The 16,654-nt window shown below is 46.2% G+C and overlaps 2 protein-coding genes and 1 long non-coding RNA gene across 6 annotated transcripts; 2 read left to right on the forward strand and 1 right to left on the reverse strand.

Annotated features, from left to right (window-relative positions):
- The first annotated feature begins 665 nt into the window (after positions 1-665).
- LOC100831276 (type I inositol polyphosphate 5-phosphatase 5) lies at positions 666-5,901 on the forward strand. Of its 4 annotated transcripts, none has more exons than XM_024454894.1 (8): positions 666-927; positions 2,260-2,321; positions 2,767-2,893; positions 2,965-3,046; positions 3,228-3,366; positions 3,513-3,617; positions 4,291-5,001; positions 5,092-5,901. In XM_024454894.1, exons 3-8 carry the CDS (start codon positions 2,864-2,866, stop codon positions 5,567-5,569), a joined length of 1,545 nt encoding a protein of 514 aa, XP_024310662.1. In that variant the 5' UTR covers positions 666-927; positions 2,260-2,321; positions 2,767-2,863; the 3' UTR covers positions 5,570-5,901. The 4 variants fall into 4 exon arrangements, with proteins under 4 accessions (XP_024310662.1, XP_010237958.1, XP_024310663.1 ...); XM_024454895.1 differs by lacking the exon at positions 666-927 and adding an exon at positions 948-2,009; XM_010239656.3 differs by lacking the exon at positions 2,260-2,321.
- Positions 3,081-3,561, reverse strand: LOC112268783. Its single transcript, XR_002960236.1, has 2 exons — positions 3,423-3,561; positions 3,081-3,329 (listed from the first exon to the last, which is right to left on the reverse strand). It is a non-coding gene; the product is annotated as an uncharacterized LOC112268783 (long non-coding RNA).
- Positions 5,902-11,460: 5,559 nt separating the features above from the next.
- Positions 11,461-16,574, forward strand: LOC100836499 (FHA domain-containing protein DDL). Its single transcript, XM_003577819.4, has 11 exons — positions 11,461-11,714; positions 11,789-12,649; positions 13,025-13,056; positions 14,019-14,085; positions 14,273-14,330; positions 14,501-14,593; positions 15,118-15,232; positions 15,307-15,354; positions 15,468-15,513; positions 15,608-15,678; positions 16,227-16,574. Exons 2-11 carry the CDS (start codon positions 11,804-11,806, stop codon positions 16,264-16,266), a joined length of 1,416 nt encoding a protein of 471 aa, XP_003577867.1. The 5' UTR covers positions 11,461-11,714; positions 11,789-11,803; the 3' UTR covers positions 16,267-16,574.
- The last annotated feature ends 80 nt before the right edge of the window (positions 16,575-16,654 follow it).

Consider the following 16,654-nt stretch of genomic DNA (forward strand, 5'->3'; position numbering starts at 1 on the left):
CGAGTCTTTGGTCAATGCATGGCATGTTGCAGTAGAGTTACGGGTTGTACAACAATTGTGTTTACGGCCAAGGCCATATATTTAATTAACCAATTATTAAAGGACCATTTTAAAGTAAAAAAAATACACATAAGTTATTGCGGGAAAAAGTACGCCATCTTCCTTCTGCACTTGCCGACAACGTCTAAGTTCAATGTTGTCTCTAGACCTCTGAACGCAATCAGAGGCAAGAAATTGACGTAGCAGTGGGGGACTCACCATTCGGAAACCAGAAGATGCCAGATGAGAACCAAGACAGTGTCTTGGAGAAGAAGATGGTTGGATGACCATACCAGACCCAGCCAGACAGATACGAGAAGACCTAGCCTCACTAGCTCCGCAACGAAGCCGAAACTGGCCAAACCTCGTGGATCGAGGAAGAAGAGCACCAGGCCGGACACCAAGACCATCAGCAGAACACGAAGACGTAACGAAATCCACCGGTCTAAAAGAGCAGCGACTAGATCCTCCTCTACTATACGCCACCGGCCACCGACAAGATCGTCGCCGACGAGCTGAGGTGGATCAGAAATCTACTCCGCCTGCTGGTCTCATTGCTAGCAGTAATAACGTATGTACTATATATGTGAGAGACAAAGTTAAAACGTATATATCGAAACACGCTGTCCAATGTTCGTGGACCGGGACCACCGCACGCACGCAGGCGGCCCCGAGACGAAACCCTCGTAGTTTCAAACTTCCAATCCTCAACTCCCCCGTTTTGGGTTTGATCATCCATCCATCCATCCATCCATCACCCCCACCAGCTCAAAAAACAACTTCCAATCCTCAACTCCTCAACCGCTCCCAAATCCATTTCCTTTGAAGAAGGGCGGCGGCGTCAGGCAACCCAGCAGCCAGCAGGAGCAGGGGATCGATCGAGAACCAGTATGTCTTCCATCTCTTCTTCTTTGCTTGCTCGACCGTTTTCTCCTTCCTGGTATATTGGGCGCCGGCGTCCATTTGGCACCTTCCCCTGCTAAACGTTTCGCTTCTCTAACTGCATCCATTCTTCTTCTTCATCTTCATCTTCTTTTTCTTCCTCCTCCTCTTGTTCCCGTTTTCGTTTTTGGGTCTGCTAATCCAGTCATGCATCTCTATTACTTGATGCATTTGGGAGCACTCCATCGTCATTCTCCTCTCTGGCTTTCTCAATTCTTCATGGACAATTCTTTTCTTCAGGGGTGGCTAACATCGATGTCAACTTTTCTTCCAAAGTCAATGTCAATTACTAGTACTCCCTCCGTCCCATATTAAGTGACTCAGATATATTTGTGTCACTTTTGATTTTGAATAATTCTTCCAAAGTAGGGAGACTCATGCTGTATTTATCCCCATTTTTATGGAATCCACCACTTGTTTAAGTTTTAGTTCTTCTCTTGGGAGACTCAGCCTCTGTTTTGGATGCTTCCAACGCCACAAGAAGGGCTGCCTGCCTCTCTCTGCTGCCTCGGGGAATCAGTAGTGTGCCTGGTCTCCTCCCTGCCTTCTTGATTTCGCTGTTTGAATCCCACGGCTGATGCTTATTCTAATTAGCAACTAATTTGGCACAAATGTAGTACAGCGTATTTTGTTCCCTTCCTGTTGGTTGTACATCCTGATGCAACTTGGAATGTCTCATACTGTAGCAGAAAAATATTCAAAACTTTGGAACTGTTATCTTTAATTACCACTCCTAGAGCCCATCCAATAATAATAATAATGCCTAGAGCCTCCAGCCCAAAGTTACCTTGCCACTTGTTGGATGCTTCCAAGGAGCTGTCCACACAGCTCTATGCTGTGCCATGACAGCCTTGGTTTGTGCTGGTTAGTTTATTCAGCTTGGAAAATCTGCCCTGATTAGTGCTACTTGAGAACGGCTTTGCCAAACTCCATACCCTTCTAGACCTTCTTCACATTTCACATTCCCAACCTAAAACTTGGAATGGTTTTCAAGCAACGCAACTTCCTGGTTTTCGACAAAAGAAAAGGTACTAATATTTTGTCCTGAATTAGTATTGCTTTGGGTACTATTGCAAAGATAAATTGGACTTTGCGATGGCCATTTCGGTTTGCAAAGAATTAGGACGCAGGTCAGTATAATATTTGGGTGAACAAATGTGATTTCCTCTTATAGTCATGCCCATGTGCCAATTGTTTTGAGGAGTTTCGGTTTTGGTTTCATTATCATTGGCTTTGTTGAATGTTTCTGAAAGTTACTTTTTTTTGTGACATGACCAGGGCAACATCAGTAGGATCCCCCCCATTTGGAACCTACAATTTGCTTCTTTAAATTTCTTCAGGTCAACTTCTACTATTCCATTGAATTGATTGCATCAAAGAAGACTAGGACTATGACAGTTCCTTCTTTCTTTCTTCCTTTCATGGTGTCGATTGCTCCTTCTAGGGTGGGGCACACATTGTTTTGCTATCATCCGTCCGACTGCGACGGCAATTTTGTATAATTGTTCCATTTGGTGTTTTGTCTATGAATGCTCAAATAATTAACAATTCGTTTGGTATTTTGAGGGAATGAATTGTCCTTTTTGTAAGACAGATCTTCCTTGTTCCTTTCTTTTCTGTTGTGTTGGTCCTATTTGAGTAGTCTCCTGTTTCTAAGTGGGCAGTTGGTGTCTTTCCTGTTTCTTTTGCTCTGGCCTTGAACTTTTGGTAGCTGTGTTCCTCCAAAAGAACATGGAAACATGAAAACCTCCACCTGCCTGACTTGCTGTTGAAACACTTTATCAGGCCTTAGATTAGCTCTCCTAGCTGTCCACTAATTGCTTTGGTAACAGAAGCTATTCAATCATTTTGATGCTGGAAGCAGAAACTAAGTTCATCAGAAATGGATCAGGAAGCCAACAGGAGTTGGAAGGTAACATCTCTTCTCATCCCTTCCAATAGTCTAGATAATTATCAGTGAGCTTAGCTTCTCGCCTTTCGCAGTCTCCCTCTGGAAGAATTCATGGTACGAAGGGCAGAGAATCTTCGCCGAGACGTGGTACTGAGTGCTCCATCAACTCCACAGGTAGGCTCTCAAGTTAGAAAATACGCTTTTCACACAGCAAAAAGTGCTTCTCTCTCTTTCTCTCCATTCCATCGATGAAATGGTTGCCATTGAAAAATTCATGTCTGAGTTAACACTAAAATCTGCAAAAAGTTGCTAACTTATTTATGCAAATTCTAAAGTTTGTTCTTGTTTGCACTAGATTTCCAAGAGAGTCCAGAGCCGTCATTGGTGGCTTCGCCATCAGGATCATCCTCATCCTTCTCCAAAAGTACAAGCCTAAAATTGAGCGGTGTCAACTCACCTGCATCAACCACCAGCACACATATTGAGGCTTTCAGGTAAGCAAATCTGTCAGTAAACACACTGATTTTCCAGTTGAGTTTTATGTACTCACCACAATGCATGCCACAAATAACCTTGTGTTTTTTGTGTGAAGCTCAAATTCAAATAATATTTTGTCTGTTCCGTTGTCTGCGTCTAACAGGGTATTTGCAGCGACATGGAACGTCGGCGGGAAAACCCCAGATATGGATCTGAATCTCAATGACTTGCTGCCTTCAGATGACCAATCGGACATTTATGTTCTAGGGTATAAGCTCTTACACTAAACAGCATAAATTTTGCATAATCTTGTACTGCTCAGATAGAGATCAAACATAATTGGACTGGTCTGACTCGGGCGCTGCATCATTGTCAATGCATTGACACACAAAAGCATCGCGTGTCCATGCGAGAAAGAAAACAATAAAACAGAGTCATTTTCAGTTCTTGTACACCACAAACAGAAAGAACTGTGCATTATCCAAATTAATGACACGTTTCCTTGTGGGGTTCTTTTGCTGCTTGAAGGGTCCAGTTTTGTTATTACTCTGAAAACTATGTTCCAACTAACCATGCTAGCTTCCAACCCTGAAAATTACCATTTTTTGTTTTTATGCTTCAGAAAATTCAAATACGGAGTAGTAGTGAAAATTCAAATCCATATCATAACAAGTAAATATCGTATTATATTGTACCCAGACGAAGCCGCAACATGTGAATTGTCATATATTTTCCTGTGAAAATGGTAATTTGGTAAAAAATTGACAATTTTTTCCGGAATTCGTAGTAGCGGAAAACTTTCAATTTTGATTTCCAAGATAGCATTGTTCGTCAATTTTTTTCCAAGGTTGCAAGTTTGATGCTGCCATCAGAGTACATGTAAATGAACTTACTTGAGAGCTTAATGAATTTTCTGTAATTAATTAGCGGTGGTTGCACAGGTTCCAGGAGATCGTCCCTCTCAACGCCGGCAACGTGCTGGTGAACGAGGACAGCGTGCCGGCTATGAGGTGGCTGGCGCTCATCGACCATGCCCTGAACCGGCCTTCTTCTTCCTCGTCTCCGGCGATGCCGACGGCGAGCCACTCCTTCATCCAGTCGACCTCCTCCCCACGGAAGCTCCGCCGCCGCCGGCCGCCGCCTTCGACGTCATCGTCATGCCTGGCGATCAGCTGCGGCCGTCGCCGTCGCTGGCGCCATCACGGCGAAACTTCGTCTTCCTCCGACGAGGAGAACGACGCCGTCCAGCCGCTGCCGCCGCCGTCTTCTTCTTCGTCTCTACCTCCGGCGAGGAAGAGAACGGACGGCGGCGGCGGCTACCTCATGGTGGCGAGCGAGCAGATGGTGGGCCTGTTCGCGACGGTATGGGCCAGACGGGCCGTGGCCCCTCACATGGCACACGTCCGGGTGAGCCGCGTGGGCCTGGGCCTGATGGGCCGGCGGCTCGGCAACAAGGGCTCCATCTCCATCTCCCTCGCCCTCCACCAAACCCTCCTCTGCTTCGTCTGCTCCCACCTCGCCTCCGGCGAGCGCCCCGCTGACGAGCTCCGCCGCAACGCCGACGTCCTCCAGATCCTCTCCCACACCCGCTTCCGCTCCCTCTCCGGCCGCCGCCATCGACTCCCACTCCCCCGCCGCATCCTGGACCACCAGTAAGTTCTTCCACCGATTCCACCATTAACGAGTTATTAATTCGTCCGCCATTGATGGACTGATTGAGCTCTTCAATGGCGTGCGTGCAGGAGGGTGATATGGGTGGGGGACATGAACTACAGGATCGGGATGGGGTACGGGGAGGCGAGGGCGCTTGTGGACGGCGGGGACTGGAGCGCGCTGCTGGAGAAGGACCAGCTGAGCGCGGAGATCAATGGCGGCGGGGTGCTGTCCGGGTGGAGCGAGGGGGAGATTTGCTTCCCGCCGACCTATAAGTACTCCTCCAACTCCGATTGCTACGCCGGAGACGGAGAAGACGGTGCCGCGGCGGCGAAGAAGAAGAAGCGGAGGACGCCGGCGTGGTGTGACAGGATTTTGTGGCACGGGGAGGGGATCGTGCAGAGGGGGTATGGGAGAGGGGAGTCGAGGTTCTCCGACCACCGCCCCGTCTGCGCCGCCTTCCTCGTCGACGTCACCGTCCGGGACGACATGCTGACCAAGCTCGTCGGCGCGACGGCCAGCATGAAGGTCGGCGCGGAGCTCCTTCTCCTACCCGACGAACCCTAGCTCGCGCCATTGATTTTTGCGCAAAAGCCGATTTATGCCAACTTGCCAAGAAAAACCTTGGATGTCGAGATGAGCTGATTTTGAAGAATCGACGAGGCAAGGTTGATTTGTTCGTGTGGTAGAGCATAGTTGAGAAAAGAAAGATTGACCCTTTGCTTCTAGTTTTTACTTAAACGAAATGAAGATTGACTTGTGGAGGGAAATGTCACGTGTGGAGAGAAATCTTGTCATCTACGAATATATCTACTCTACTAACGTTTGCTCCTTAATCTCGGTGGAGCGAATGCTCGGTGAAGAGGAAGAACATGGCAACCTGCCACCTTTGGCCCCGACGTATGTGGTTTCATAAATCTGTCTTCTATGATAGGAGATGACGCTACATAGGAGCACTGGGAGAGGCCTAAATCATACATACGGGTTAGAGTTTGCACGGTACTCAAATAGTTAAGTTGACTAGCTAAATGTCCGTGCTCTGCTACGAAATTAAAAATTTCTATCATGCATGAGTTGTTTAAATATGTGTCGCTCATATTTTTAAAATTTTCTGATAAATAGGAATTTTGTCAAATACTATTTTTGAAAACAACAATTATCTTGAAAGTCATGAAAGCCAATCAAGTATTTTGCTTGGTGCTTCGACCCATCTCAGTCTCCAACTCCCTTTGCCCAAGGTTAATTTCAAGCGCAATTGGTCACTCGCTTTTGATGAGGCTTCCTCTCAGGTCAGTGTGGTTTGGTCCCCTACCGAGCCTCAAGTCACCCCACGCAAGTCTGTGCTGATTGCCCGGAAGATTGCTCGGCCCCTGTTCTCGACGGATATGTCTGATCAGTCTTGCAGTTTGGCACAGCCGGCTTTCTCTGCTTCCCCTGGTGTCACTCCCGTCAAGAAGCGTCGTGCCAAGAAACCGGTCACTCCTTTGGTTGATTTGGGGCTGCGTTGGGTTATGCGCCTAAGTGCTCAGCGTGCAGGGTTTCGTGTGCCGGTCGTTCAGGATATCAAGCCTACTCCTCGCAAGCGTGCCCGTCATGCTCCCTCTGAAGCTGCTCCCCCCCCCCCCCCCCCCCGGCAATAGATCATCAGTCAAAGGCATTGGCGCCCATCCCCATTGCTTCCCTGTAGCTCATGGGGGAACTGTTAGGCATTGATCCTGCTTTGACGACTTCGGAGAAGCTTATGCGGCTTCTGCTGAAGACTGCAACTCCAGTGGTTCCAATGATATACAGTTGCTCTTTGTTTTGCGTGTGTGGGTGGGGGTGTGGAGGTCCTCTTCTGCTGATAATGCTTGGATTCAGTTAGTCTCCCTTTGCTGGCGTCTGTTTAGCTCTGTTAGTGTCCCTTTTGGTCAGGTTGTGAGGGGTGTGTCTCTTTTATTTTGGTTTTGGTTATGCCAAGACTTTCTCTACTCTCTGTGTGATGGTTTATGGATTATAAGACTTTAAGTTCTCGTCCGTGGAATGTGTTATCCTGGAATGTGAGGGGTCTGAATTCTGATGACAGACGTCGTGCTGTCCGGGAAAAAAATTGAAGAAAGTCAATGCTCGGTGATTTGTTTGCAGGAAACAAAATGTGAGCAAATTGATCATCGTTTCCTTAGAACGTTATGTCCTAAGCGCTTTGATAACTTTGCCTTCTCGCCCTCGGTTGGTGCCTCGGGTGGTATTCTCATTGTCTGGTGCTCGTCAGTCTTCTCGGGTGTGCTTGTTGAGTCTCACCGTTTTGGGCTTGTTGTGAAATTCTCTTCGGTCCACTCCTAGCTTTGTTGGACCTTAGTTTCGGTCTATCGGCCTTGCCAGGGAGAAATTCGGGATGATTTTGTCACATGGCTTTTCCATTTACCAATTCTTCCTGAGGAGCTATGGTTAGTCCTTGGCGATTTCAATTTCATCCGCTCCTCTGACAATCGTAACCGCCCGGGTGGGAATCTTAATGATATGTTTATTTTTAATGAAATCATTGGGCACCTGGGTTTGCTGGAACTTCCCCTCAAGGGCAGGGCTTTTACTTGGTCGAATATGCAAGATAATCCTTTACTGGAACAGTTGGACTGGTTCTTTACTTTGAGTGACTGGATTTCTGTGTTTCCCAACTCCTCAGTCCACCCTTTGGCTCGCACTGCCTCTGACCATGTCCCTTCTGTAGTTCGTATCGACACTTGCATCCCTAAAGCCAAGATCTTTCGGTTTGAGAATTTTTAGGTTGATCAGCCTGGTTTTCTTCAGTGTGTGGCTCTCGCCTGGTCCGCTTCGTCTGTTCCTTTTAGTCCTTGGCTGCCAAATTCAAAGCTGCCCGGCAGGGCTGGAAACGTTGGCACCTTGGGTTATCCAGAATTAAACAGCTCATTGACAGGTGCAACATGGTGATCCTATTTTTTGATCAGCTGGAAGAGTCCAGACCTCTGTTCTTGCATGAGTTTAACTTTCGGAAAATTGTTAAGCTGCACCACGCTGGTTTGCTTCGTGCCCAATGCTCTTACTGGCGTAAGCGTTGTACTATTTGTTGGGTCAAACTTGAAGATGAGAACACTCGGTACTTTCATGCCAAAGCTACTGAGAGATATCGGCGCAATACCATCTCACGTCTTCGACTGGTGGATGGCCGCACTATCTCCGATCATGCAGAGATGGCTATTGCTTTCCTCCTGGATTTTAAACAGCGTATGGGTACTTCCTTGGGCATCTCCATGAGGTTTGTTCCAGCTAGCTTGCTTCACCATGTGCCCAATCTGGAGGAGTTGGCTCGTCCTTTTTCTCGTGAGGAGGCTGATCGAGTGGTTAGTAAAAATGCCGGCTGACCACGCTCCCGGTCCGGATGGTTTCAACGGTATGTTTGTAAAGAAATGTTGGTCTGTTATTGTAGAGGATTTCTACCGGCTGGCTGATGATTTTTCTAGGGGCAATATTCACCTTCAGAGTATTAATGGGTCATATATCACTCTGGTCCCGAAAAAACTGTCACCTGAGACTGTTTCTGATTATCGGCCCATCTCTTTAACTAATACCTGCCTTAAGTTCGTTACTAAGATGATGGCGGACCGTCTTTAGGAGGTGATCCTTGACTGTATCCACAAGAATCAATATGGTTTTCTCCGTTCTCGCACCATTCAGGATTGCCTTGCTTGGACCTTTGAGTACATTCACCAGTGTAAGGCTTCTCGCCGGCCCTCGGTCATCCTCAAGCTCGATTTTGCTAAGGCTTTTGATACTGTGGAGCATGAGGTCATTCTTGAGATTTTGCGGCATAAGGGTTTTCTTGATCGCTGGACCCTCTGGGTCAAAGAGCTTCTCAGCTCCGGTACTTCGTCTGTTCTCGTCAATGGTGTGCCGGGCAAACCTTTCCCTTGTAGACGCGGGGTGAGGCAGGGTGACCCGCTCTCCCCCCTTTTGTTTGTTCTTGGTGCGGATCTCCTTCAGTCGGTGGTTAATGACCTATTACGTCGTGGTTTGCTTTCTCTTCCTATTGATTGCGGTGACCATGACTTTCCATTGTCCAACATGCGGATGATACTCTGCTTATCTTGCAAGCTGATTGTCAGCAATTATCGGTACTCAAAATGGCTTTGGATGATTTTGCGGCCTCCACTGGTCTTCGGGTGAATTTTGCCAAGTCTATGCTTATTCCCCTCAATGTCCCTGAAGATCAAGTTCCTGGACTGGCGGCGGCTCTTGGCTGTGTGGTGGGTACTCTTCCTTTCACGTATCTTGGGCTCCCACTGGGCACTACTCGCCCGCGGCTGCAAGATTTCTCGCCTCTTGTTGATCGCTTGGAACGCCGGATCACTGCTAGCTCGGCTTTTCTCTCTTATGGTGGGCGCCTCCAGTTAGTGAACTCTGTTCTGTCCTCGTTGCCCACCTACTTCATGTGCTCTCTTGTCATCCCGCCGGGCATCATTAAGCAAGTAGACTGTATCCGACGCCAGTGCTTGTGGCGGGGAAGTGACAAGGATTCGTCTCGGCAGTCTTTGGCTGCATGGGTCTTGTTTGCCGACCTAAACGCCAAGGTGGTTTGGGTGTGATCAATTTACAGAGGCAAAACACTGGACTATTGTTGAAACAGTTACATAAGTTCTATAACAAGACTCCGGTGCCTTGGGTTCAGCTCATATGGTCCTCCTATTACCATGGTGTTGTGCCACATGGCACTCAGCTTTGTGGGTCTTTTGGGTGGAAGGATCTGATGAAGCTCGCCGATCAAGTGCTCCCCCTCTCGGTGATCACGGTTAGGAATGGTTCTACGGCCCTTTTCTGGTCAGATAATTGGCACCTTCTGGTGCTGAAAGATGAATGGCCTCATCTGTTCTCCTTTGCCAAGGACTGTTGGATTTCAGTGGCGGAGGTGTTTGAGTCTCCTGATCTACAAAATCTTTTCCACCTCCCTTTGTCACCAGCTGCTTTTGAGGAATTTGGGAAGCTTCAAATTCTCCTCTCGCAGTCCCATCTTTCCATGGAGGATGATCAATGGGGTCTTATGTGGGGTGCCCAGTATTCTTCTGTGAAGTTCTATGCCCTTGGTTTTCAGCACTTGCACCCTGGGGCGATATATCGTTGGTTATGGTTTTGTTGCTGCACGCCGCGTGTGAAGGTGTTCGGGTGGCTTCTTCTTGTGGATCGTCTTAACACCCGTGATATGATGAAACGACGGCACTGGCACGTAGGTGATGGTGAGGAGCATTGCGTTCTTTGCCCTACTCACCAGCTGGAGGATTGGAAGCACTTGTTTTTCGGTTGTAATTTCAGTGCTCGTATCTGGCAGTTCCTGCAAGTTGATTGGGATGCTGGTCCATCGGTGGATGTGGTTGTGCGTCGGGCTGATTCATCTTTTGACAAGCCTTTCTTTCTGGAAGTGGTGCTAGTGGATTGTTGGCACATTTGGAAGTTGCGGAATGGGCTGATTTTTAACCATGTTAGGCCTACCTTTGGTGCGTGGAGGGCGGCTTTCACTCATGATATGTCGCTTCTTGTTTATAGGATTAGACCTGTCCATGTTAATAGTCTTCTCTCTTGGTTAGACTCTACCTTGTACAGTAGGTAAGTTTTTCCTTTTTCTTTTCCTTGTACGGCTCCTTTGTTTCTTTGTTGGCTTTAATAAAATCACCGTAGGGGTTTCCCCTACAGTTTCCAGTAAAAAAAACCAATCAAGTATAATAAAAAATCGTGATATGCATATAATGAGCGGCAATTAGATGATTTTGTAGCCATTAAGGGATAGTCTTGTTGGAGTAAACTCGCGACCACCAACTCAGATCTTCTTTATAAGTGTAAAGAATATTGAAATTTTTGTCTTACATGCACATTTTATCAATCCCCTCGGAGTAACGCCAAACCGGTTATTAGGCATCTTTCTTCAAACTGCGAGGCATTATCTGCTTCATTAAGTTTTGAGTATATACCCCCTCTGTCTCGAATTAAATGACGTGGATTCATATAGATTTTTATACAAATTCAAATCAGTTAATTCGGAACGGAGATTATATTTGTTTTGATGATAGTACAATTTAATGTGGTACATCGATCCTTGTTTGTCGCTAACCTAGTTTTGTTGACGAATATTCAAACTCCCTTTTGTCATATCAACCCAAATGTGTCGTGTCAAAAATGTGTATCCAGTGCTCTTTTGTCGTGTCACCCAATGTGACGTGTCGACAATGTTAATCCCACGGTGAAACCACACGGTACCGAGTCTGCTCCTAGACTAACCTGGCGGGCCAAAAATTCGAAGGATTTCTTCTTTTTTTTATAGAGGATTCGAAGGATTTCTATTTCAAGTTGAAAGCCGAGAGGAAGAGCCAGCCCAGCTCAGCCCAAGAAAGGAGCCTCGGACACGAAAAGCCCATTGAATCCAGCCCAGCCCAAAGTCTGTCTAGCTGGCTTTTCTTCCCCAAATCTGCAAACGACTGGAAATCAGCCACTGGAAAACTAGCTAGGTTTCGCGGCGCCCTTCTCCTTCCAGCCTTCCGCCGCCGCCTTCCGGCGACCAGCCATCAGCCAGGGAACCTTCTCCGTAAGCGCGGCGGCCTTCCGTGTCTCCGGGGTGAGGCGGCGCGGCACGGCAGCGCGTCGGGCGAGCGGGCGGGAGCGAGAGGAGAGCCCACGGGGGCGCACGCAGCCGGCCGAGAGGAGACGCCAGGGGAGAGGGAGAGGGCGAGAGGTACTGCTTGCTTCATCCTTTGGTCTCCTGTAAGCCATTGTTGCTCCTTGTGAATCGATTTCGTGGTTCTTCAGGTGAGGACGGAGGGAATGGCTTCCACGGTGGAGCAGAGGGGCGACCACTCTTCGCGGAGGTTGGGGCGCGCGCGGTCCCGTTCTCCGGCCAGGGACCGAGTATCGCCGCTACGAAGGCCGCGGAGCCCATCGGCTCGGAGGGAGAGGTCGCCGGCTGAGAGGAGAGGCTCGCCTCGTAGGCGGTCTCCTGTCAAGTCTAGCCCTTTGCGCAGGGAGAGGTCGCCGCCGAGAGAGAAGGTGAAGGAGCGGGTCAGGTCGCCGAAACACGCACGGTCGCCATCCCCTGCTGCGAAACGGGAGTCTCGGTCGCTCTCGCCACGTGCTAAACGTCTAAGGAGAGCTCAGGCCGAGCGGGAAGCGGCAGAGGCAACCGAGGGTGACCATCGGAAGCCTTCCGACAGGGAGGACCGGGGCACGAGGAAGCACAGGGAGCGTGACGAGGGGAGGGATGTGTCAAGAGATAGGAAGGTGGAGCCGAAAGATGATAGGAGTGCCTTAATGGATAAAAGACTGGATAATGATGGTGGAAGGGACCACTCAAGAGATAGAAGGGCTGACAGGGATGATAGGTCAGGTGCTCCAAGAGAGGCTCGGTCAGGCAGGGATGATGAAAGGCATGATTCGAGAGGGAAAAGGTCGGATCATTATGATCGACAAGGGGCTTCCAGGGAGCAAAGAGCAGACCCTAGTTACAGGAGGGATTCTGGGCGCGAGAGAATGACGGATCGGGATGAGAACAATGGTGGATCAGGAAGATCATCTAGGCGTGGCCGATCAGTGTCTCCAGACGAACATAGACATAGGGGCAGGCATGGATCCCACCCATCACCAAGGGCATCCAGAAGTGCAGCACGTACTGAGGTGTGTGGTGACACTTGACTCTTTTCCTTATCTCTCCATATGTTACTTGGCTTCTCTGTATTCTTTTATTTCATGAATATCCTTCTTGCCGCTCGGTATCTTATGAACTCCACCCAAATGAACAGGAAGTCAGAAAATCATTTCGTACCTTGGAATATCAATTGGAGGCTGTGCAATTTGTGTAGTCCACAGCTCACGTAGTACCATACACTAAACATGACCCATTTCAACCCTTACATATTCCATCTCCAGATTTTAGATGACATAATTAGGTTTCTGACCTTCTCACTCTAAAACATATCAGACCCCTTCATGTTTACTGTTATACCCTGGCTTGTAAGTTTCGGTCTGAAAGTTGCTCTTGATTTGTTTCAGGATACAAACTCTAGAGCGGATACTGCATCCCGGTGAGTGTTCAAAACTCCTAATTTCATATCCATTTTAAACTCTCAATAGAACTGTTGCGCACTACAATTTTCTGTTTACCGATACCATTAAATACATTCGGGACATCCGAACATTTAGCTGATTAATGATGATCTGTATTATCTATTAAGTTAGTGTTGTATGTGAACAAATGGTTTTTGTGGGACCAGCTAGATGTGCAAACTATTCCATGCTAAAAGAATTAGGACATATTAATTTTTGTAATTGCTACTGGCCAACTGCAAAGTTGCCCACATTTGTATCAGCCAATGGTGAAGGGTATAATTCCTCGTCGGCACAGGATAGTGTTGGGTCTTCGTAATTGCCTGTGGTGGCAGTGATGAGACAGCAGTCATTTGCAATTGGAGATATGCAAATGATTTTGATGCCCCTGCTAGCTACAGTATCTAGAAGTTAGGGTGTTTTGTGATGATCTTCTGGAAAAGTTTTACTTCCCAAACTCCTATCTCCGAGATGCATGCTCCAGCTGGATTGGAGCATCAATGCCATTTTCCTGTCTGCATTATAGTTGACTGCTATTTGGCCACCAATGCCAAATATAAAAATCTAATATTATGACGAGTAGCAATGAAGACTTGTGCCTTTTATGGTGGCAGATACAAATTTGGGGCTATGTAGTGGCAAAAAAGGATTCCCTCAATATAGAAATACTAATTTATTAGTTAAATGTTCACCCCTCTCAAGCCAACATGACACAAGGAAACTCAATCATCATCGAGGCAATTAATATGCTCCAGTTTCTGGGACACTATCTTTCTTTTGGAAAACCTTTTCATTTGGGACCACCTCAATTGCTTCTAACTTTCTATATCAAAAGTCTATGGATGTTTTTGGAGTGCTGTTTTGCTATAAGCAATGTTCTCGCTGCTATGCATTTTACTGCGTGCAGTTATTAACCGCTACAACTTACTGTTTTGGTCAGGGGTGGTGAGCCTGATTCGTTGGTGATGATGAATACTGCTGCAGAAGCTCTGGAAGTGAAAGAAAAGGTACTACAGGGACCACTATGGATTGCAATAATATCAATTCATTTATCTGAAGAATATTATTTATCGTACATATATCTGATGCTTGTTGTTTTCTGGACACTAAATACTTGTCAGACATATATTTTTTGCTTTATCTGTCTTCTCATTATTACACATTCTTATTTTAGGGACTGCATTTGTTTTGCAGCAAAAACCATCGTTTGAATTGTCTGGAAAGCTTGCCGAGGAGACTAACAAAGTTGGAGGTGCTGATCGCAAGCTTGTATATCTCGAGTATTTGCTTCTTTGCATGATCTTAGATGCCCACAGTTCTTATGATGGTCGTACAACCAATTAGAAGAAGCTAATGCGAGCTTTCCCTTGTGTGCACTTTTACTGCTTGATCCCTAGAGCTGACAATTTGTTTCGTATTCAGGTATAAGTCTGTTGTATTCAGAACCTCCAGAGGCTCGCAAATCAGATATTAGATGGAGACTCTATGTTTTCAAGGGTGGTGAAGCACTGAATGGTAGTTATTTTTGACTTGTTGCCCCATATGTGAAGGCGTGAAGCTAATGTTTGCTTGATGTCATGCTACCCATCAATTTAGTAGTTGTTTTAGGGGAATTTAGGGAAGTGATTTTCTTTTACATCCTCCAATCTACGGAGGCGTACAGTTATTTAGTTGAGCAGTTAATTCTCTATTTTCCTTCACAGCCTTGCTAAAACTGAATGTGATCAAACATGCATGATAAAAATAGCAGTTGTTTATGAGCCTAATCTCAGAAAGGTTTGAGCAAACCATTTGATGGGGGACAAAGGCAATGACCAGAAGTCCACTACGATATAGGCTTGTCTTGGATCAATATCATTGTCTCCATTTTCCTGGAAGAGCAAATGGACTCCTTGTAGTAACTATAACCTAAGTAACCAAAAACTCCCTTAGTGCTATAGTCGGTGTAGGGTACTGAGAAACTGACATGCCTTTCTTGACATATAATATACTTCAGTTTCTTGTGCCTGATTGTTTCTGATGATTCTCTGTTTGAACAGAACCATTGTATGTTCATCGTATGAGCCACTACCTTTTTGGAAGAGAAAGGAGAGTTGCAGACATCCCCACAGATCATCCCTCATGCAGCAAGCAACATGCGGTTCTTCAATATAGGTGAGCCTAATACTGTTAGCTGCCTGTGTTGAGAAATCATACTTTAATTTATTAACTCATATTTTGCCTTTCAGACTTGTAGACAAGGAGCAACCAGATGGCATGATGGCAAAGAAAGTGAGGTACTTTTCTATTTTTTTAATAGCAGCATGTCATAGCTAACCTGCATGCTTACCTTGGTTCTTCAGTACTTTCAAATTGTAATGACGTTTTATCTTGCTGGTCTGTTTAATAGGCCTTATCTGATGGATCTTGGTAGTACCAATGGAACTTTCATCAATGTGAGTTTTCTAGAGATTCATCTTTCTTTTCAGGTGATGACCAGACACATTTCAATCTCACTTTCCTCTGCCATTTCATTTTTTAATACTACAGGAGAATCGTATTGAATCTCACCGGTACTACGAACTCTTTGAAAGGGACAACATTAAGTTTGGCAATAGTAGGTACGATCATGACTATTTAAGAGTTTTATTATTATTTACTTACTGGTTAAGATACTTTTCTTTCTTCGTCGACCCCATTAGATCAACTACACAATGGGTTGTAACTGTTGAGCCTGTGTGTTAGTAACTCGGTAGTCTGTTTGGGGCAGCCTTTTCTTGTTCCCACTTCATTTTGATTTGCGTGGACTTAAGGAAAAAAAAAATACATCTCCATTGGATTACTAAACATCTTGTCAGCCTTGTGCTTGATACGTCTAGTTCATCGACATTTTTGCTTGTTATGTTTCCCCCCTATACAACAAATCTTCAAGTTGCAAATATGAGCTGATAAATATTTCTATAAGATGAGCCTATGCATCCCTAGGCTCTAACATCTCGACACACGTTCTTTACATGTCTTTTGATTGCAAAAGTTGGACCATGCGAAAATCATTCCGCGAGGAAATTTCAAGTTTAGCTAGTGCAACCGTGGACTCGCATGCACACATTTTTGCTCCCCATATCTGTCAGCTTCTTTTCTGTAAACAACCTTTTTGTTCTGTTTGCAGCCGAGAGTACGTCCTGCTCCACGAGAACTCGACAGGTTGAGGAAAGGATCGGAGGCAGAGGAAGACGAATGCCGAGATGTGGGTAGGGCTAGAGCTTTTGTATGAAACTTCCTGAGCAAACCACCAAGGGTAGTATTCAGATTACTACAGTTTTTGTTCTCAAAGATCAAAGATGGCGTGCCTTGCTTGTCTGAAACTAACAAATGATACATTAGGTTGAGGGATGGAGCCTTTTAACTTGTACTTGAACTGAATTGTTGGGTAATTTCATTCATGGTACTTGACTACCTGTATGTTCGGCCCATGTTGAGTCCGCGGGTTTTCACTCAATTCCAGTTTTCTCTTGCATACTTTGCCATTTATATATGCTTGTGTATATAGTATATACTCACTCATTTTATTTTATTTTGTACTTTTGGCATCCCGAG

This window comes from Brachypodium distachyon, chromosome 4 (assembly GCF_000005505.3).
Source record: "Brachypodium distachyon strain Bd21 chromosome 4, Brachypodium_distachyon_v3.0, whole genome shotgun sequence".
Lineage (NCBI taxonomy): Eukaryota > Viridiplantae > Streptophyta > Magnoliopsida > Poales > Poaceae > Brachypodium > Brachypodium distachyon.

What these genes read in the sequence shown, in the direction of transcription:
- LOC100836499 (XM_003577819.4), top strand. Translation starts at nt 11,804, where the DNA reads ATGGCTTCCACGGTGGAGCAGAGGGGCGACCACTCTTCGCGGAGGTTG. An exon ending in CATGCGGTTCTTCAATATAG is followed by an intron (nt 15,233 to 15,306) that starts GTGAGCCTAATA and finishes TTTGCCTTTCAG; the next exon opens with ACTTGTAGACAAGGAGCAAC. An exon ending in ATGATGGCAAAGAAAGTGAG is followed by an intron (nt 15,355 to 15,467) that starts GTACTTTTCTAT and finishes TCTGTTTAATAG; the next exon opens with GCCTTATCTGATGGATCTTG.
- LOC100831276 (XM_024454894.1), top strand. Translation starts at nt 2,864, where the DNA reads ATGGATCAGGAAGCCAACAGGAGTTGGAAG. An exon ending in GTGCTCCATCAACTCCACAG is followed by an intron (nt 3,047 to 3,227) that starts GTAGGCTCTCAA and finishes TGTTTGCACTAG; the next exon opens with ATTTCCAAGAGAGTCCAGAG. An exon ending in CGCCGCATCCTGGACCACCA is followed by an intron (nt 5,002 to 5,091) that starts GTAAGTTCTTCC and finishes GCGTGCGTGCAG; the next exon opens with GAGGGTGATATGGGTGGGGG.